The 23,096-nt window shown below is 37.0% G+C and overlaps 1 protein-coding gene and 1 long non-coding RNA gene across 2 annotated transcripts in view; one reads left to right on the top strand and one right to left on the bottom strand.

Moving 5' to 3' along the window:
* Positions 1-23,096, bottom strand: part of LOC134600788 (uncharacterized) — a 329,656-nt gene that overhangs the window by 107,034 nt on the left and 199,526 nt on the right. The window lies entirely within an intron of this gene.
* Positions 1-23,096, top strand: part of NUAK1 (NUAK family kinase 1) — a 66,240-nt gene that overhangs the window by 33,992 nt on the left and 9,152 nt on the right. Inside the window, exons 3-4 of the mRNA XM_063447155.1 lie at positions 12,604-12,755; positions 18,923-18,988. Coding sequence (XP_063303225.1) covers positions 12,604-12,755; positions 18,923-18,988 — 218 coding nt within the window. The remainder of the gene's footprint in view (positions 1-12,603; positions 12,756-18,922; positions 18,989-23,096) is intronic.

The following is a 23,096-nucleotide window of genomic DNA, read 5'->3' as shown; positions in this document are numbered from 1 at the left end:
ATCAGATAAGTCGGAACAGTTTTCCGGATAGGCGGCCATCTTGGGCCTAGGGGCCTCGTGTGCCTGTTGCAGGAGATCCGCAATCGTAGGTCCCTGTCTCGGTTTTTCGGGTTTTATTTTCTTGCTCTTGCGCCCCATCGTGTTATGTTGTCGCCACTGGACCTCGAGAGGAGCCCAAAACGGGTGCGATCGTATGTAAATGGTGAATTTTGGCCCGAAGATGCGGGAGCTCTTTTGACATGCGACTGTTTAGCTCGGCTGCTTGGCTCCGCCCCCGTTTTTTTTATTAAAGTGTAATCCTGATTCCAAATAAGTCTCTATATTTTATATCCCAAAATCCAGCGCTTTTGGGTCCACCTCTAATCTTCCAGCCATGCCTGGTGCTTAATTATCTGTTTATACCCATTGTTAGTGATATAGTAACATAGTGATCTGGGTTAAAAAAAACAAAAAAAAACCTTAAATAAATAAAGTGATTTCCAGATGTAGCACAAACGAAAACAGGAAAACGGCGATCAGATAGCTCTTTCAATCTACAAGCTCTTAACATGTAAAGTTATTGGTTTTCCCAAAATCATGCAATCCATATATATATATATGAACAAAAAATACCTCTGCGTAATATAATAAAACAATCTATATACCAATTTATTTTAGGTACAGAATTCCCCTTCTTTATAGTTCTTGCTGAATAGAATGTTTTGTTGCTTTAGGCAGCAGCCCATCACAGTGTTCCTGTAGTATTTAAAGATCTGCCTTGAATTCGCACGCATCCTGCTGTTGTATCACTCTCGAGGTCTACACTGTGTTTTTTTTTTTTTTTTGCTGGCGATTTCAAACCTTGCAAAAAAGGGTTAAGCTTTTTACATTTGCTATTATTTTGTCCATATCTTGGGCACTTATGTATGCATGCTTATATCCACATTAATGGAATTATGGTTTTTTTTTCTTGATATATATGGCAGGTGATTTGACATGGAAACAAAATGGGCTGTTAAAGTATATATTTAGCAAAAAAACTGATTTATAACCATACACTGATCAGCCACAACATTAAAACCACCGACAGGTGAAGTGGATAACATTGATTATATTGTTACAATGGCACCTGTCAAGGGGTGAGTTATATTAGGCAATATAAAATTCATGAGTTTAAATATAATATAAAATTCATGAGTTTCATGTGTTTGTAGCAGAAAAAAGGCTCAGTGATAGGCAGGCCATGGGCACTGGGTTTATCTTTATACATAACAGCCGTCCACAAACTCCATTGCACCTTTGTGTGCCTCAGACATTTTTAACTAATTATAGTGTTTTCTTTAAAAAAGTTATATACCGAACAAAATATATTGATCTCATATCTCCTAGTGTCAAAGTCCTACATATTATACCACCGAATACATATTGAGTCATTTATTAATACAATCTAAGTTACTGTTAAGAACATATTGTTTGCCAGTGTTACAATGATTTTGGCAGAGATAGCAGTAAATAATAGTATGTATATTACAAATACAGTAATACCTAACTGCTGATGATGACTGATGATGGTTTGGATTTGTGATAACATTCTGATGAGATCATTTCCAAGTGTGGAAGTAACCTTAACAGAGTGTTAAAAAAAGTAATGCAGGTATTTTTTTCAAACACACTGTTATATATTACTGCAGTTGGAGTAAGTGACAGCTGTCTATTGACTTTCGATATGCATGAAACACATTTTTCTTAACTCCCATTTGACGTCACAGCAACCGAGGGGATTTTTAGCATAGCTGTCTTTAGGCACAGCTGAATAAGTCCTTAACACGTGACACTCTAAGAGTGACTGGTCTCTTTGTCACATCAACATACTGACATGCCAAATGGCTTTACCCTTTAAAGAGCACAGCTTTGGACTATGCATTCTCATAGCCAAACTACTAGGACACGAATAGGCTGAAAGAGAAGATCATATATTGTTAAATGTCTAAGCCATGGGCAGACAGAGAGAAACATGCAACACCGTTTCATAGAGCAATCATGGGAGGCACCAAGTCAGATCTATGAGTTTAACATAAACAGTAATTAGAAAGGTTCTAGTAGAAGCAAATGTGACTTGTAAATGTGACTGCATGTGACTAGCACAGCCTTCCTAAACACTTCCTGAAAAATAACATAGATATTCTAGGTTCCTGTACTGCACAGTCTGCTTAATCTATAATTTCTTATCTCCTGATCTGTTAATATCCTCCTATACCCTGCAGGAGTCTGCTGTGTGTGATTAAAGTTAAATTTGCAGAGCAGGAGCAAAAAAACAAACAAAAGAAAAACGTCTAAAGCAAGTTAAGGCCTGATTGAAAATGAAACCATATTTCTTCATGCAGGCTGTGTGTGTCACAGCAAGGGGAGGCGTGGCTAGGGCTGCATGGACAGAAATAAATGTTAGAAACTGCAGAGGCATGATATATACACCAAAACGGCTTTAAGCTTAAATTTTTTGATGCCTATAGTATCCCTTTAATGATTTCACTGATAGGACATGGCCCACAAATTTACACTGATCTACATGTATATCAGATGTCTCCTGTGTATATTCATTGAATTATATAAATAAAATACTTTTGTTTTATTTATGTTGACTTATAGCTAGCAGTTGTATATTTTTTTCAGTAGGAAAGACACATACACAGCATGAAGACACATACACTGGCATTGTGAGGACTCTTGCTCATAACCCTAAACAAAGCTTTCTCTCTTTGGCCATATACCATTATTAGTAAAAATAAAATAAAATATGTTTCCCTACTTTCTTGCTGAGTTAAATAAAACATGGAGTTAAATAAAACTTGGATATATCATACAATTATATTAACACATGTATCATGTTGCTCTTGTGCCGTTTATAAATAGTGTCCCATAAACCACTTAGTTTTGGCAGCTTTCTGCTGGCTGCAGTGAGGTAATAAGGACGAGACTACCAATTGAACTGCTCAGGCCAAATAGGGTATCATTGACTATCCATAAACTAAACATATCTACTTACCTTGCCCTTTCTTCAAAAAGTAAATAACCATATTAACATGGGGATTAGTCCATTCCAACCTAGAGCTTCACAACTCTTAATTTAAATGGGACACTTCCAAATAATACTTTTATGTTTGTTACATTTTTATTTTTACATTTTACAATATGTTTAACAGTTTTTCAGATAATACTCTTCTGAATAGTTGTTCACTGCTGTTTTCCTTGTTTGTACTGGTCAATGAAGATAAATTTAATTTGGAATGTCTGACGGCCACTAGAGGCATGATCTAGGTCTGTAAACATTGCCATTTCTGAGGAATGGCAAAGTTTTCCATTGTCGGAGAAAAGAACCTCTAAAAACCAAAACCTCTACTTTGAGATGTAGTGATTTTTGGTGCTTCGAGTGTCCGAGATGGGATGGGAAAATGTGGCATGCTTAATTTTTGTTGGGCTTGACTTGTGTTTGTGTGTGTGAATGCTAACGTAGTTTTTCATCTGAAAATACTGAAGGAAAAACATATACATACATGAACAGAAGCCACATGTCCTCGATATTTCATCATTTAGTTCATGCAATTTAAAAGGTGCAATTCATGCAATTTTAACACGCAATCACTTCCTACTTGGGTTTCAACATTTACAATCTCATCCAAAATGATGTGACATCATGCAAAAAAGATGTTCTCTTTAATATAGTGATCTCATATAATTTCACAAAATGATTGGGATGGTAGCATAATCTTTATCAAATGGAAACCCATTGGAAAAATTGTAGTTAATGTCTCACTGGTACACAACAGTATGTTTAGAAATACGTTGTAAAATAGTTTTCATGTTAGATTTTATTTATACATTGTCTTGTGTCAAAAGGATGTTCTAATAATGCATTGCTGAAACTTTTAATGCATTTTATCTGAAAAATGCAGCATTATTGCAGCATCATATTCTTGTGCTAAAATTGTTTTTATTTTTTTTATTTTATTTGAAAATAATTTTAATTTGAGAGCTGCAAACACACTTTCGATTTGGTCACCTCGAAGTATTTAGGTTCTAAAAAAAAAAAAAAAAAAATCGACTTTATTATTATCATTTATAAAGCGGCAACAAATTCCATAGCGATGTGCAATAGTTTGACTAAAGACATGTCATTGCAACAAGATGAGGTGGACGCACAGCAACAGAGGGGATTGTGGCCCTGCTGAAACAAGATTACATTCTAGAGGCAGTGGGATTGTAATATTGTGAACTAACAATTAGATACATACCATCTTGCTCTTTTGATTGGCTGACTTTTAATAAAGCATTGCTTTGTTACTACTGGGGAGGGCAGTTCTGTCTGCGGTTGATATCGGAGTAATAAAAATACCATTCTATGAAAAGTCACTTGATGGAATGTCAACATACTCAATGTAATGTAGATTATCGAGGGAGAAAGGATAAGGGTGATTCAAGCCAATCTTGGGCAAAGAGCTTCTATTTTTATTATTGATATTATTGCTATTATTATAATTTACATAGTGCCAACATAGTTCTCAGCACACTGTGGATATAAAATAGCAAATAAACAACAGTTATTATGTACAGAAATGAGATGTGAAGAGAGCCCTGCCTAAAAGAGCTTACAAGAAGTTAAATGTCGCCTTAAACTAACAAACTGAACTACATCCCCTGAGGTCATCAATAAACTAAAGAACCAGTTCTAGAATGAAGTATTGTATTTTCATGTATAGAAGGCATTTTCTGTAGACTCTTATCAGACTTAGCAAAGCTTTTAGCTGCATATTTCCACGATGCGGGAATGTAAATAAACCAACTATGACGTAGTGGTGCGTTTCCTCGGGATAAAGTTTTGTTTTTTTTTTTACCACATTTTTACTTTGTTTTATCTAATATGTATATAATCTTCACAAAGAAAATCTGCAGTGCTAAAGATTGCAAGATCACAGGCCTAAGTCAATATTCATGGGGTTTCTTGGGCATTTCAAAGCATTGCAATTTGTTTGGTCAAAAACTGCTGAGCTTAAAAAACAGCCGAATTGGAGGATTTTTCAGAGTTAAAAAGTTAAAATTCTACTGTAATTTTTCCACAGTATACAGTTTTTGAAAAACATCATTCTAATCACTGGAATCAAATGATTGTGTACTCATTTTTTTTAAATAAAAAAAAAAAATGAAAAAAGTCTCATATTAAAATGTGTTTTGTTTTGTCATTAGAAGCCAGCTTATCCATATCACAAAATAACATCTATTACGCAGTTTTAAAGTAGTCTTTTAGGAATACATTCTTGTTAGTTTAATAGTATTAGTTGACTTCGCCTTTATCCTTCTTGTAGCTAAAAGAGTTTTAAAATGTCTATTTTTACAGAGAATATATATCTTAGTGTTACAAGCTGTGTCTCATTTTTTTTTAGATATAAAATAAGTGTTAATAATTGGCTATTTCTACGATAGGTTAAATCAGGGCAAGTACCTCGGCTCTTGTATTTCACAAAACCACTCGTGTTGAAATACATGTGCAGTTGCAGTGTTGAACTGCTGAAAAATAAAGCATTGCACAACTTCTATTCTATGGTTTATACTTTATAGCATATTTATGCAGTTTCTCTCTGTAACTGGTCACAAATCACCGGAGGCCACTTAGTTGTTAGAAATAAACATTCCCTGTAACCCACTTCTGACTCAAAGGTTGCAAATTTATTGGGTAGTTTGCATAACTGCGTTGCGGATTATATCTAATTAATATGCAAAGTGAAGTTTAAAAAATCTGACAAAAGTCTGATAAATTGGCGATGGAAACTATTCCTCTCTTGCGACTGTCATTAGTCTAATACTATCCTTACCTTTTTGTGTCATTTTACCCCACTCCCTCTAGCATGTAAGCTCATTGAGCAGGGCCCTCAACCCCTCTGTTCCTGTGTGTCCAACCTGTCTGGTTACAACTACATGTCTGTTCGTCCACCCATTGTAAAGCGCTGCAGAATTGGATGGCGCTATATAAATATCCTAATAATAATAATAATTTACCTAAAAGTCGTGAACTAAAGTTTTTTCTTCAACGCATCTATATATTCAGCTTATTTGCCTATTTTTTGCAGTTCGCATGTCATTTGTCCACAAATCCCAGTCTAGCGAGTAACCCTGAGGGCGTCCATTTTTATATACGTCACTGACCGCTAAATTGTTAATTGCTGGCAAGATCCTGCTCCCCTTCCCCTTAGGGACGCACATTTATTTCTAAGGTTAAAAGGTTGAGGTAGGCTGTAACTGCTTAAGCCACCATCGTTTTAAGCATTTAACATTGGGATATACACAGAAATTCATATTTAGACAGATGTATAGAGGCTATATAGAGGAAATCCCTTGCATATTTTAGAGATTGTATTACACATGTGCAAAAAGGCAAACTGTCTAAGTATTTTCTACATCCTCAGAACTGTTGCTCTTGTGCAATTACATAACTCTTATGTTCCCATATTGCTGTTAGTGGATTTTATAGCCTATATATTCTTACCATTGTTACAGCCATATCATATGGATTTAATTTATTTCACAGCTTACTTTCCTTGCTTGTCTGATTCATAAAATTGGATCCATCCCTATCAGGCCTCTGTAAAAGTATTTTACAGTGCTTTCACGGTTATGTTCAACATTATATATATATATATATATTTTAACCTAAATTTTCTAATGTGAGTATACATTTTGTCTACAATGAAGACTGCTTTGTGGCATGAGTCACCAAGTTTCATATTTAACATACATCTATAAATTGAATCATATTGAAACATAGCAGCATAGTTATTCAAACTGAATGCTTGAAGGTGATGCATTCAGATGAACCAGGCAGCAGTGAGTGTCTGGGTTGCCATTCGCTGATGACCTTCATTCAAGGTCAAGCCATTGAGGTTGAACACTGAGCAATGGCATGGTTCTAACTCCAGGTGCCATAGCTTTGTCAATGAGATGAAGTGGCCATGGTGTCTGGAGTGGCCCTTTTTATCCACTATCAACCATTCCTCCTATAGACTGTAAGCTCGTTTGAGCAGGGTCCTCTTCAACCTATCATTCATGAAAGTTTTTTGTAATTGCCCCCCCCCCCCCTCCTTTAATAATATTGTAAAGCGCTACAGAATCTTTTGGCGCTATATAAATGCCAAGAATAATAATAATAATTCCTGGTGTCATATAGCTGGTGTTGAGCTGAAATTACCACTTCGAAGCTGATCCCAATTGTGTCTCAGAAAGGAGATGTATAATTCTGTCTTCACTTCAAGTGGACTATCAGATTTATTGCTTGTTTAACAAGAAAATGCTATTAATAGTTATACATGTTGCAATAAAACGTATAGTCTGTTTTGCTAAAAGGCCCTTTTAAAGAAATCCATTGAGTTTGACAGCTTGGGGGCCCTCCCCCACCAGATGTCTACTTCTCACCTCTGTGAATAATTAGGGTTTTCATAACATAATGTTTGTTTGAGCCACATTTCACAGTTTAACTTCTTCGGAACCAGAATGTGACAAATCCCTTAATATTGAGCTGATGTTCTCACTTCTTGTAGAAATGATTACTCCCTACTTTTCCCTTAATCTTTATATATTTTGATTACTCTTTAATTCTCCTTATCTCCAATATATTTTTTTTGCTCTAGACACAGTAACCTTTTTAAACATCTAGTCTTTTCCGTTTTGTCTATACTCTCTCTGTCTAACAGTCTATCTGGTTTGTCTGTCTACCCATCCATCAATCCAACTATCTTTTCTTTTTTAATGCGCGGTCTAAGGCTAGGCTCTTTTTCATGGGAGGGAGTCGGCACATGGAAAATTTGGACAAAACCAACACAGAAAACACAAAACTTTATTCCAGTCTGCTTGATCGAGGCAAGCTCAGATTTTTATATATCACTACAATTCTAAGCCACTCTCAGAGAGTAGGCACAGGATGCTCTATGACCATCACCTTTGAATTTATGCTTGTTGTGATGGTGCTTAGAGGGCCCCTTTAATATTTATTATGCTTTCAGACTCATATCACAATTATGATATCATTTGGAATATGCATAACTAGCGAAATATAGAAAAAAGTAAACAAAACTATAACATTTAAAGTAGATCCGTAGCCACTAGAGCGGATACACTCAAGCTCATAATTACATATTGTCACGGAATATAGGTTGTCACGGAATATAGGTTACTCTTTCTATATCTATTACATTGTACATATTTCTTGTTGTAGATTTATGTTGGAGTAAGTGTGCATCTGCATTCACACATAGAAATGCCCTTTTATTTCCCTGAACAGAAAGTGTAAATTTCAATGTTTTAGTATTAGCATTGATTACATTTGAAAATTCAATTAAGAGAATTTCTTTATCAGACCATCAGAAAATCTTTTCATTTAGGGATGTTTTCTTGGAGAAACTGGTGAGAGATGATTAAAATAATATATTTAAAGCTGTTATAATTCCTATATAGTATTATATTAAAAAAAAAATGAAATATGTTTTGTGATATTGAAAAGCAAGAATGATCCCATCCCAATTAACACAGACATATTGGTAAAACCAGCTACTAATTCAGGAATAGTTTTCTAAGTGGATTTTCTCCTATACAGGCTCCCATTACAAATCTAACAATATGCTTTATGTAATACATTTAAAAAAAAAAAGTAACTGTAGTATTGTATTACACCAGCAACCTTTCTACTGTAATACATATCCTGCACAAAAGATAATTATTGTGTTGGTGATTTTTATATGTAGAAAATCTTACCGTGAACTTCAAACTGTCAAGTGACCAAACAATACTGGCCTGAATTCCTTCCGACCATAATTTTATAATTTGTATGATACAGATAATACATCCTGTCTGGATACCACCATTAATATTTTGTTGGATATATTTTTTTTTTTGTTCCAAGTAATAATCTACTAAACATAACATTGTAATTTCATATTTTCTGGAATACATTATTCAATGACCACTTTCTTATTTCGGAAAACCAAGCTTCTAGTTGGCTTAACACCAATAAGAAAAAAAAAAAAGTCAGGAGACTATGTTAGCCTGAAAAAGTAATTATTGCTGAGGCCTGAAAAAAAAATAAGAGAAGTCATGCGCTCATATTTGGAGAACGTCGTGGATAGAGTAATCCATCCATAGACAGCTCTTCTAGTTTGAGAAGTCTTTGTTTTTATGAGGATTACGCAGATGGGACTCACTGACAGAAAAGGACAGGATGAGCCTTCAGGCATAGAACATTCAATCTTATCAGAACATTGGCTGCCTTTCGTTTTATTATCAGATCTACTTGACTGGGAGCTCAAGGGCGGGAGCAGAAAGCAGATTTTGGCATGTAGGGTAGACAAATAATATAAGTGCTGGGAGGAATAATGTATTGAAATATTACACATCTCCAGCTGAGACACTTAAGTAACTCCAGGTTTGTAGATTTCTTAGTAGGTTAAAATGGCAACACTTCATTTCATTGACTTTTTTGATATTGTTTATATTTCTTATGAATATTTTTATGGATGTAAATATGATTATTTAACGAACCTATCCTTAATACATTTTATAATCATTTCACACCAATTTAAAATGAATAATTTTAAAAGTTCCTTACGATTAAAGGAACACTATAGCGTTAAGAATGCAAACGTTCTACATCGAGCTACATGCCTTAAGTATCTCCTGGATTGGATTTAGGAGTTAAAGGACCACTAAAGGACCATCTCAATGCAGTGGTCTGAGTGCAGTGGTCCTATTGTTTTTACTCTTCAATGTAACATTGACATTCTGTAGAAACATCAGTGTTTACTTTGAAAGGTTAAATACACCTTCTAAATACATCTTCCTCAGCTCTTCAATCGACTCTTCAATCAAATGTTGCTCATAGCAGAGTTTGATTGAATGAGTATGGCATTTTGCCATGCATGCGTATCTTGTCTTCAGTGCTTCTCTGTGAAAAGCATTGTCTTGGACAGAATCGCAGAAGAGTCACTACTGATGAAGATGGTGCAAGCAGCTGCAGTTTAAGGTGTCTTGACACCGAAAATGAGGTATGCAATATTTATTTAACTTAACTTTTAAACACCAGATGGTGGGTGGACAAAGATCACATTGACAGAAGGGAACTTATAGTTCTGGAAAAACAATCGTTATTTTTGGAACTATAGGTTCCCTCTCAAATCATACACCTTAGATCAGAATAAGAAGCTCCTAATTGGTGGAGCCACTTCCTGGTCTGGCAGGCTTCTGCTTGCCTGTACATAGCAGTTGCACGAACTTTAAAGTTGAGCATATTTTTATTCATTTATGTGTATATTTTGCATCTTTTCAATACATTTTCTCTATCTGTCATTCCTTGTCCCCTTCCAATCTTAAAACATTCTCTTAAGTCAAGTAAACTTTCAGTTCAAATTGTCTGGACTTAACTTTGAAATTTGCCTTGAATTCACTTTAAATTGTCACCTTAGTGAATAACCCTGATAGCTGCATAGTTATCTAGGTTGTAAAAAGACGTATATCCGTCAAGTTCAACCTTTAAAACACATCTTTCTATAGTGGTGTTCCAAAAGAAGGCAAAAAAAAAAAAAAAACCCTGTGGAATATATTGTGTCTCTTTAAGTGTAATATTGGATTGAACCTATGTCCAAGTACATATTTGAACTGTTTTTTTATCAATTTACTCTATACAAGATCTTGAAACCCGTAAGTGTTTGTGTGAAACTGGGAACAGTACAGGTGTCTGTAAGGTTTATGAGACCGTTTAAGTGTGATATTTTGAATGGTTCTCACTCTGCGTCTTGCAAATGTCGAAATACTTGTTAAACAGTAACATGTACTTGTGATATTTGTGCGATGCCTTTTAATGTTTGCCCAGTACACATCTTCATTTTTTCCCATGGAAAAAATGTGTTATGTTTATGAAGGGTAGAGTAATAAAGGGTTGAGTGAGCATTAATTGCAGCATTGCACACATTATTTTTATTTAATAAAATTACAAGATCTACAAGTTTCTTATAGGTTGATTCAGATTGATGTTTGGACACTAAACTCCAATCTTTTGTCCCCTTTAAAAGATTATGATACATGCACTTTATAGTTTACACTCTGAAGCATAATTATCTCTTGTATCTAAAAGACAATAAGGATAAAAGATAATACCTTTATATAGTCAAAACCCACTAAACAATAAGTTATGTTGAGTTAAGAGTGGACTTTAAAAATCTGGGGAACAAATGCTGAGGTTTTACCAAAATCTCCAATTCTACTGAACATTTAAAGTAGAGCTGCCACTTCTGGTCACTTTTTAAGTATTTCATAGATCAAATCATTATAAAATACTCATGTGCTGTAATTGCATTGAAAGTCCACCGCAATAAAAAGATATTAAGACAAAGTGGGGACATACGTTGTCTTGTACTAAAGTCTGAGACTGACAACACTAGTGATGGCTGTGGGGGAAAAGCATTTTTTCGTGCACCATTTGAGTTGGTCTCTGGCAGATCATTTGTTCTCGTGAGAGCATCCATTGCCCTTAGTGTTGTTCATATGTGTGAAAGATGCCTATTGTGGAGGTAGTCCTTGGAGCTAAAGAAGGATGTTAGCAGAACCCGTAACGGGGAGCTTTAGGTAAGTGTATGTCTGTTGTTTGCTTCTCGCCCAGTGACCACATTTAAACAGGACTTGTCATCTTTGAAAACTTTTGCACAGTATGTAAAAAACCTCTGTGACTGATCCATCATGAATGAGGCTTGTAGTGAAGACTAAGCAGAAAAAAAACTTATGAAATAATGCAAGAGAGAGTAGCTATTCATATTTTAACATCCATTATCCATCCATTATTTAACATCCATTATTTCAGATTAATAATCAATGTGAGTATAAAGTGATATAAAATGACCATCCAATGCATTGTGTTTAAAGGAATGGTTAATTAAATAATTATTAATTATTTTCCCTTGGTAATTGACTCATTAAACAAAATGATGAGCCATGCCACACCGTTATCTCACACCGTTATCTCACACCGTTATCTCACACCGTTATCTCACACTGTTGCTTTTATGTAGTGTATCTGAAAACAAATGAAAAGTTAGGTGTTGGCTGGATAAATACCTATCTATGCTTGAAGGTGGTAGATGTGAAGAGCAGTGGGATATACATGTGAGTCATGGGTATGGTTGTAGGTGGTTGAAAGTGCTCTTGAAAAGGAGGTGACAGAAAAGTGAGCCAGAAATCCAGCCAAGGCTGTCTATCCTACATCAGGTCAGTGGTCCTTTAAGTACGGTCACATTAAGTTGTTGGGGGACTTTCATTTGGGTCAGGGTTCCCAATCATGATTATCCTGTCAGATCCAGGACAGCTAGGAGGTATCTCGTTGCATAATTGTGCCAATGCAATGCCAGGAACTGTTGGATTCCATTTTACACTCAAGTGATACCTTGTATGAAGATAAGCTAAGATATTAGTTTAAATACAGTGACAAAAATATGTTTTGCTTGGAATGAGTGAGTGACTGTATAGTGTTTGATTATTTTTTGTTGTTGTACCGTATTCTGGATTTTGACCATTCACAAGAGATTTCTTTTACCTTTGCAGTATTTGAAAACAAGGATAAGATTGTAATTATCATGGAATATGCAAGTAAAGGGGAGCTGTACGATTACATCAGTGAGAGACGAAGACTAAGTGAAAGAGAAACGCGACATTTCTTCCGTCAGATTGTTTCTGCTGTACACTACTGCCACAAGGTGAGAAAAATGTTGGAACTGAAGTCCCGTGAACATCTGGAAAGCGGATTTGAATGTAAATCTTTATTGAACTGATCAGTGTTTCCTGTAATGATGAGCCAGCCAATGATAAGTTAATATAAAATGACCAATCTCTTTCAAGACTATATTACCATAACAACATCTTCTGATTTATAATGGCCTTTCCACGGAGGAGCACTGTGATTGGTTAGCTTGGAGCTTGTGATGTACAAGTCTCACTCCTAGCAGAAGTCACATTATTAATATAGGACACAAGAGATTGAGCATCTCCTGAGTTTTGTCACCCATATTAATAGAGGGCCCAGAGACTGAGCATATCCTGAGTTCTGTAAGACATATTATAGGACCACTATAGTCACCCAGACCACTTCAGCTCAATTAAGTGGTCTGGGTGCCAGGTCCCCCAGGTTTTAACCCTTCAGATGTAAACATAGCAGTTTCAGAGAAATTGCTATGTTTACATTGCATGGTTAATCCAAACTCTAGTGGCTGTCTTCCTGACAGCCGCTAGAGGCACTTCTGCGACACTGGGTGCGAAAAGACAGCCGCTAGAGGCGCTTCTGCGACACTGGGTGCAAAAATTGCATTCAGCGTGCAGAACGTCCATAGGAAAGCATTAAGAAATGCTTTCCTATGGACTGTTTGGATGCGCGCGCGGCTCATGCCGCGCATGCGCATTCCGCTCCACTCTAGAACTGACGTCGGCGGGGGGGAGAGGTCACCAGCGCTGAGGGAGCACGGCGCTGGATTAAAGTAAGTAACTGAAGGGGTTCTAACCCCTTCAGCGCCAAGGGAGGGGGGCCCTGAGGGTGGGGGGACCTAAGGGTTATATAGTGTCAGGAAAACGAGTGTGTTTTCCTGACACTATAGTGATCCTTTAATATAGGTTCCAGTAGGCTAGGCATCTTTTGGGCCCTAAAAATAGACTGGAAAACTGTCAGCCCATATTAGGAGACTAGGCATAACATGGGCCCTTAATTACTCTGATCCTCCATCCCATCGTGGGCTCGCCATGCCTCTCCTGTTTTATTTAGTTATATGTTTTCAAAGGAACACTTCAAGCACCATAACACTACAGGGCATTGCAGTGGTTATGGTTCCAGGAATGTCCATTTTAGAATAGTTCTCCTTTGTGGTTCTGCTGGATGCTACTCGTCGTCTGCACCACTTCCTCTTGAGAGCTGCAAGCTCCTGAACAAGAACGTCTCTTAGCTATCCTGAGCAAAGCACTACAATACAAACTAATGAGCCAGTACTTTTTTTTTATTGATTACAACTGCAAACAGCGACATGTGTCACAGTGTTTTATTTTCTTAGCACTTATACCAGTCTCCGACTGAGCTCAGTTACCTCTAGAATTCAAACCACAATGAGTGATAGTGAATATCACACTTCTTCAAACTGATTTGACATTTTAAAGGGGACAAGTGATATATATCGCCCATAACAAACGATAATTCATAAAGACGGGATCGCTTAATAATGAGTTGCCTTATTATATTTTTAGTATCTGACCAGCCAGTGCAAACATTTCAAATAGCACAGGGAGGAAAGAAATCACTCTGTGTATTAACTAAAAACAATATGTTCACTGATAAGAAAAGAAGCCTTTAAAAAAGTACTGACCAGTTAAGAATGCAACTAAACTATCCTTAAAAAAGATTGTATTTTATAGCAGTTTAGAATTAGGATAAACTGTAGTTTGATTATATATACTTAAAGGGCATCTGTTACATAATAGTACAATAGTACATTTGAGAGTAACAAACGGTTTATATGTAAAAGATTCTTTGTTGTGCCAGGATGTAAGAATTTGTAGTGATTGCACATTATCTTCCTAAATGGACATATTTATTAAGGGCTCAAAAATCTTTTAAATGGAAAAAAATCAGTAGATGCAATTGACGCTTTAAATTTAACAATTAACTAAATGGATATTTATTTAATTAATAAGTGTTCATTCTGTTACTTTGCTTAACGGTTAATAGCTTACTATTTCTTTTTAAACTTAGAAACTTGAAAACAGAATGTTCCAATTTATTTAAAGGGTTATCTAAGCATTATAATCATTCTAGATATATTGTTGCCCTTCCACAAGTTTCAGTAAAGCTGTTTTGGAGGGGTTTTATCAGAAACAAGACCACCCAGCAGCCATGGTCCATCCACTCTAGTTGCATTGCTAATGTGGCAATTAAACTGACCCATTGTCAAAGAGAAATCAGTCCAACCTTGAATAGCCACAGTGACAGCATGGGCTTTCCTTTCCCAGACCTGTGCGTGCATGTGGGAGATTTTTCACAGTGTGTTCTGGGCAGCGTGTTGAATGGTATCAAGATATTTAACACAAATATTTATGCACATAGCTGTCATCTGTCCTGCATTCCCAGGCCAGAATTACTACTGAGGGTGCAGTCTGTGTAGCTGCCGCAGGGTCCACAGGATGAAGGCTATCAATATGGGTTTTCGTTATTTATTTTGCTGTGTATGTCAGTGTGGGTGTGTATCTGTGTTTGTATCTATATCTGTGTGTGTCAGTGTGAGTATCTGTGTTTGTGTCTCATCATGCATATATCTCTGTGTGTGTTTGTTTGCATCTGTATGCATATGCCACAAACACTGGTGGATCCGGGGGAGGGCAATTGCCACCCCCTTTCCCCCCCCCCCTCTCCCCCCTGGAGACTCTCCCTTGCCAGCTAATGCAGGGCTGGCACTGTCCAAGCGCCAGCCCTGCAATGTGCCTTCACGGACCGGTGGGGAGATCAGAGATCTCCCTCCCCGGTCCGCAGGCAGGAGGGGGAAAGGACCCAGGAGCTCAGCCTGCAGCTCCTCCGGGTCCTTCTCTTGCGAGCACGGAGCGTTGCCGCGGTTACCACAGCAACGCTGCATATCTCCCGAGAGTGAACTCTAGCCCTGGAGCTACAGGCTAGAGTTCACTCTCACCACTGCGACCACAAGGGATTCCCCACGGACCACTAGGGATCGAGAAATGTCCCCCTTCCTCCGTCAGTAAAGGTAAGGAGGTAGGGGGGACATATATTTATTTATTTTTATTTAAAAAATAATAATAATTAAAAAAGCCCCCCTACCCTCCTCACCACACATTCACACACTGCCCCCCTAGACAAATTGCCCCCCCATACACACATTGCCCCCCCATACACACACTGCCACACACACACACAGCCCCCCATACACACATTGCCCCACATACACTCCCCTCCATACACACATTGTCCCACACACACAAACACTGCCCCCCATACACACATTGATCCACACACAGCCCCCCCTACACACACTGCCCCCACACACACACTGCCCCCCCCATACACACACTGCCCCCACACACACATACACTGCCCGGAATACACGCACATACACAGCCCCCACCATACACACACATACACTGCCCCCACACGCACATACACAGCCCCCTACACACACACAGCCCCCACACACACACCACTGCACCCCATACACACATTGCCACACATACACAGCCCTCCATACACACACTGCCCCCACACACACCATACACATTCACACACTGCCCCCCCATACACACATTGCCCCACACACCCTACAGATTCACACACTACACCTCCCACACACACACACACACTGAACCTTTCACACACACTACACCCCTCACACATTTCACCACTCACACATACCACTGCTCCTATGGCCTACTACAGCCCCATATCCCAGTAGACCCTAGGTAAGTTGTCAAACTGTTTGACTACTTACTCTGGGAGGTGGTCCTGGCACCATAACCACTACACAGAGCTATAGTGGTTATTGTGCGTGGATTATTTCTTTAAATAATCTACAAGTGCCCCTCCCGAGATCAGGCTCTGGATCCGCCACTGGCCACAAAAAGTTTCCCCCTGGACAACTTGGGAAGGGGAAGCATGACTGCTGCACATGAATAAGGGGCTGGATTATAAAATGATACAAGGTTGCAAAGTGGTCAGTTTGGTAGGAGGCTGGGGGAGGAGACTCACCAGTCAGCAGAGACAAGGGAGAGGAGAATACTGACTTTCCCTCCCACCCACCCTGTTGGTTGTTTGGTGTCTGGTTTGCTTTTCTGTTTTGTCACAGCTTGGCGGTATCCTGGACAGCGCAAAGAAAAGGTTAAGACGAAGAGTCACTTTGGGGAGATGACAGCCCGCATGGGAGCTGATGGCGGAGTGCCGGCTGTTTAGTCTCATGGAAAAAATGTTGGGGGAACTGTCTGTTGGGCAACCGCTCAACAGCTGACAGATTGGATAATGTTAAAAGTGATACATTTAATAAAGCTGTGGCCGTTGCCCTTATCCACTAAGAAGGTGTCTGATGTGTTATTGGGGGGCAACGGTGGGGACATGGATTATGGGTCAGCAGTCATGTTTTAAATGTCAACAACTAGCACAAACAATGCCCACACAATTCAGATTCAATTCACCTGGAGGTGCAATTCGTTTATTTTCTTAAGGCAGGGTGTTTTTTCCGTTGGCAAAATGGAGGCAGCTTGAGTCCTTAAGGGTGTTGTACTATGATTTATGGGGGGGAGCAGGGGGTCCTGTGGAGGTATGGATTGACCAATGTTTCCTAATTGATTCCCTGAGTATCACCAGTCTGAGGCACTTTATCCCTCCTTATGCTGTTAGTATTTGCTCTAAATACTATTCGTTCCAGTCTAGAGTATCACAGGCAGAGAACTGTTACTTGCTAATTTTATTGAGTACCAACTTTCTGGTTATAGTTTAACAATCACTGACTTCAATTTGAGTCATATTGGGGCAACAATTTAGATTTCCCTGTTGTGTTGTCACCATCACTGTAGATTTCATTAATGCAATACTGAGGTTTTTTTTTTGCCTTTTGTTTTGCATACATACAGCTGAGGCATTCCTTTGTAGTACAGCCTAACTATTTTTAGGAGTGGCCACTAGGAAGTGTCCCTAGGGGCACTGCCTTTTCTCTGAAAAGACAGCGTTTACATGAAAATGCCTGAAGGGAGCTATTATACTCACCAGAACAACTACATTAAGCTGCAGTAGTTCTGGTGACTATAGTGTCCCTTTAATGTTAGAGTATTTTTTATTTATTCATTATTGGCATTTATAAAACGCCAACATTTTCCACAGCACTGTACAATTGGGAAAGACAACACAATAAGAACAGACCGATACAACAGGTAGTAACAGTATTACTGGTCTTAAAGGGACAGGGCTACATTACCCACCTTGTAAACTACGTAACATTTAGTTTTTCTCTACTGACCTGTCTAAATATATTACTCAGTAAATAAAATGTGTATAGTTTTATTTCTTTTTGTTATTACTTCCTTAGGGACTTTATGCTGTATTCCTTTTTGGGAGTGTTCGATATATTGTTTTGTGCTAATTTAGAATATGCCTCAGATTTATTACAATACTGAAACTTTCCCTTGGCAATAATAAAATGAAGCAGTAGCGCAAATATAGGCCGTTGCTGACATTTGTTTCTAAATTTAGATTTCTTAGGATGTGCTTCGAGTGGAACATGCATACCTTTCCTTGTATTTATTTTACTGGCATGCAAACAGTTTACACTGGTGTTTCTCTACTAATCTGTTCATATAAGATTCCTTCCTATGGTTTTGGTCACAGACTAAACATTCCGTGTGCTTCACTCTGGCCAAGGATCCTGCTATGCTATATAGCAAAATTCTGAGGCTTTGATAAGCTTAGCACAATGCAATAACACATCTTTTAATCAAAGCATATCTCTCTGAAATGTTTATTACAAGCCAGCGAGGCACCAAAAAGGAATTTGACTTGTACTTACAGCTCTTGGTACTTAAAAAAAAAAAAAAAATTTCAGCATCAGATTAAATTACTTGTGCACGCTAAACTGAGAAGGGGAGTTAAATTAGGTACCAAAAGAATCCCGTAGTTTCATATACTTTGTAGGAGGACGAATTCCAGTAATTTTTCTTTTAACCACATTGCAAGTGACTAATAGATAGCTTGTTGCGAGAGGTTAGGTTAGTAATGTCATGGAGGAATCAAAGTGTATACTGTATTATATTAAAAAAGTGAATAAGAAATGCTCCCGTCTGTTTAAATTATATATAAATTTATAAAGTGTTTTTTTGTTTGTTTGTTTTTTAAATACAGAATGGAGTTGTTCATCGGGATCTAAAGCTGGAAAACATTCTGCTGGACGAATGTGGTAACATTAAGGTACTTTCATGTGATCTTGTACTTTTATTTCTCTGTACTGTACTGGTGTGAAGTTTGTAATGGCAGGATATGGCAGGATATGCAAATTTTAAGGACCAATCTCAAAATGATGCCAAGCAACTGGTCATCAGGTGTTCTATAGGATTATGTCCTTTGTTTAAAGTAAATATGGTGTTAAAGTAAATAAAGTGTTAAATGAAGCAAGAAGCACATTATATCTCAGACTGGGTAAAAACTTTTTTGGTTAGACCTTTCTCAGATCTCAAAATATTTTTAGTACATTTGCACCATTACAGATGGAACCAATATAATTTATACATTAAACTGCCTCCACCACTTAAGGTGAAGAGTGCTGATCTAAAAAAAAAAATATTATGTCAATTTACAAATTTAGCAGTCCCCAACTCTCTCTTAATGGAGGTGAGGGGTATTGTAGGATTATTGTATCAAAAGCACATGTGCCCACCCCAAAACCCCTTATTGACCAACAGGACATAACATTTAATTCAAGTGCCAGTAGGAGTTCTAGTTCCTGGCTTCGCCTCCATGGCTGAGATCATCAGTCTTGTTGATTTCAGCCAGTTCAGTTCTTTCACATAGGAAAGCATTGGGAGGCTATTACGCATGAGCGGCAAAATGTTGGGCTGCGCCAATCAGCATGTCTTAATAGAGATGCATTGCATCAATGCATATCCATGGGGAACGTTTAGCGTCTCTATGCAGAGCTGAATGCCAGTGCTGCACACTGTGCAGAACTCGAGAGGCTGTTTGAGTGACTGCCACTAGAGGACTGACACTAGAGGTGTTACTCGAGAGGCTGTTTGAGTGACTGCCACTAGAGGTGTTACTAGGCAGCAATTTTAAATGAAAAGGCAGCATTTACATTGAAAAGCCTGTAGGAAGATGGAGTCGAGACCAGAACCACTGCACTAAGCTGTAGTGGTTCTTGTGACTATAATGTCCCTTTAAGATGTTTCGATGATTGTAAATTATAATATAAACAAAAAGAAAATGAAAAAATCCATTGACGGCCTGTATATTGTAATAAATAATACTGGCTTAAAAAAAATACCTAAATAAATGTATTTAAGAATAAATCTTGAGCAGCACTGTTTCAATGGGCCTAAATGTGGTGATGTGCTTTTTGGCATAGTGGGCTAAAATATCAATAAGCTACCTGTTCAAACAGGCTTATGAAAAATCAACTGTGCCTTTTCAGTGTGTCTTAAAAATACAAAATATTTTAACCAAATCAAATCAAATATTTCCTCATATGGGAAAAATAAATGCAAAACCTTGGTTCCAGGCTCAATGATTTATCATATCTACTCTGAACCTTCATGGAACATGTAAAGAACATGGAGCATATATACCTGCAGTTATTGGTGTTTTCTAATGCAGATATTTTTCTTGTGAAACTCGCATGTCTATGAGCTGAAAAGGATATTATATTCTTTTCTCATAAATGAGTACTTCTTCAGATAGATAAATAAATAACCTTTGAGGAGCCTAAGACACTTCTAACCACTTGAACTAAACTGACCCCTTTGAGTCAATTGGCCAGTGAAAAAATCAGATTGTTAATAGAATCAAACAAGAGACATATTTTTTGGATCCAAACATCAAAGCACAGAATGTTTTATCTCTGTTGGAAGTAGATTTGACTAATCAAAGTTCCTGGCCATCTGTTTTATTTGCTTAGCAACCTTTGCTAGAATATGCCATTTGGACAATTTCATTAGGTGGAACTCACTGCTATAAAAAATCATTTTGGAGAGTTTTTTTTTTTTTTATCAAGTATGATTGCAAAACATCTTTTTCCTTCATCTTTTAATAAATAACTTTTCTATTCTTAAAATACACATTACATCCGTTGACTAGCAGTGATGTATTCACTGTAGATTGATATTTTAACAAGTTGTCTACGTCACTTACATTGACAACAAGTTCTCCCGGATAAATTAAACACTGCTCCCCCTTCCGCCGTAAGGTGGAACAATTAAGTATAAGTTTTAAAAACCTCCAAAGACCTTAAAAATCTGAACATTTTGTACAGGGTGTTTCATTGTGACAGTACAGAGGAAATGCAAGTCTGCTTTTAAAACGAGAATACGCTGATAAGCACGCACGGTACGGAAATGTACCCAAAGTAGCTTAGCAGACAGTTTTTGAACTAAACAAATTTGTTACAAATCTTCAACACTGTTTCAGTTTTCTTACTAAGCATTCATGGGGATTTTTTTGAAAAAAAAACAAAAAAACTTCTGTCTAGTCTGTTTCATTATGACAGGAGACAGGGAGGATGGTTGGAGACAACATTCCGAGTTATTGGGGATTTTCTTTCACTGATCCTGCTATGATTTACATTTAATCTAAAAAATCTTAATTGAAAGTAACAAGGTATTACTGACAGAAGTGGAATTTTTCATTGAGCAGCCTCCAGAATGGCATGTCAGAGTTAGATAATAGACTAGAACTTTAAAATAGGCAGACAGGATGGGTCTAAAAATACTTCTGTCTCTATTATAAAAGCAAAGGTCTGGTTTAAAAAAATTTAATCTTTCACGCTACCATCCTCTTTCCTACGCGTTCCACTTTTACTGTATCCTTTACCACAAAATTTCAGACCTTGGTGGAATATTTTTGTATATGTTTTCTATTTCTATTTTAAAGTTGGTCATCAATGATTCAAATGGTAAAAATGTTGATTTACTATTCCATTCGCAGATTTAATATCCACCCATAAGGCAGTATAGTCGCTTATTTTAAATGTACTTTTTTTTTTTTTTTACGGAATAGAATCTAAAGATAATTTCATCAAAACGAATAGAATGTTTTAATAAAAAAATTGCCAGTTCTTCAAACAACCTTCTAAGTTTTATCTTAATAACATTATATTAGAGTTTGAGAGCTCTAGTTAGCTCAAATAAATGTGTTTTAGGAAAAAAATTATTTTAATTTTGAAGTGGAAAGATATTTAGAACATGGTACAAAATAAAAAGAAAATAAAGCAATATTTCTCGTTTAAATCTTCCTTTAGCCACCTTTGGAGGTGCACATTCCTTGACCTGATCTACTTGCTTGACCTGAAGAGACCTCAGCTCTCCAAACTAATCAAGCACATTCCACAGCATTAACCATTTCAGTATAAGTCTGTACACGGGGTCACATGAGCTATCACCAACCCCAACCTTAGAATACACTGCATTGTTTCGAGCATAAGTGAAGACAAACACCACCTTTCAATATATTATAAAACTCAGTATAATGAAGGAATTCTTTTCTCAATGAACATCCAAAGAATGCTTCACAATTGCCTTTGCTTATTGGAATTATTTAGTTGAGGTCAAGTTTTTTGACGTATTAAAGCTAATGAAGAAATCTCACTCTGTGCTGTAATGTTAATTGTATGCATGCCAGTGATTTTTTGTAAGGCGTTCCAAAAGGTCGAGCCAACCACTGTGAAAGACTGCTAGCAAACAATCCACCTTGTATTCCGCAAAAAAAATAAACATGCTTACGCACTTTGTAATAATTAATCTTAATTGCATTTTTTAAATAACTACAAATCTTTTTGCATGAAATTACAGTTCTGCTTGCGACACCCTACTGAGTTTTACGTTTTCTTATTTATTTATTTTTAATCACTTTTTAAATCGCAACAGTTTGCAACTGCTGCTCATTATAATTCCCCTATAATACGAACTATTTGCACCACGAGATTAGAACAATTTTGTTGTTTTGCCATCTTTGATTCAATGATAATTTCCCTTTTTCATCTACCTACATCATACTAATATATAGGATATTTCGGATAAGTCATGCATTTTTCATGTCATGTATGTTTTTTTTTTAATATATATAAATTGCTAGGAGAAACACTTAATATTTTCACATAAATCTGTATTTTGTAAATAGCAGCTACTATAAGCCCAATATATTGCAGCAAATTAGACCAAATGTTTTTAGTGGCCTTTCTATCCAATTTGGAATATTATTACATTCTATTTAATAGCGGATCGAATAATATTTTATTACTCTAAATGGGACAGTTTATACTAGGAAATAATTCCAGCAGCTATGAGACCTAATGTTTTAAAAGATTACA

Source organism: Pelobates fuscus, chromosome 3 (genome assembly GCF_036172605.1).
Source record: "Pelobates fuscus isolate aPelFus1 chromosome 3, aPelFus1.pri, whole genome shotgun sequence".
Classification (NCBI taxonomy): domain Eukaryota; kingdom Metazoa; phylum Chordata; class Amphibia; order Anura; family Pelobatidae; genus Pelobates; species Pelobates fuscus.
The sequence above is the reverse complement of the archived record's forward strand: the minus strand, read 5'-3'. Positions and strand labels throughout refer to the sequence as shown.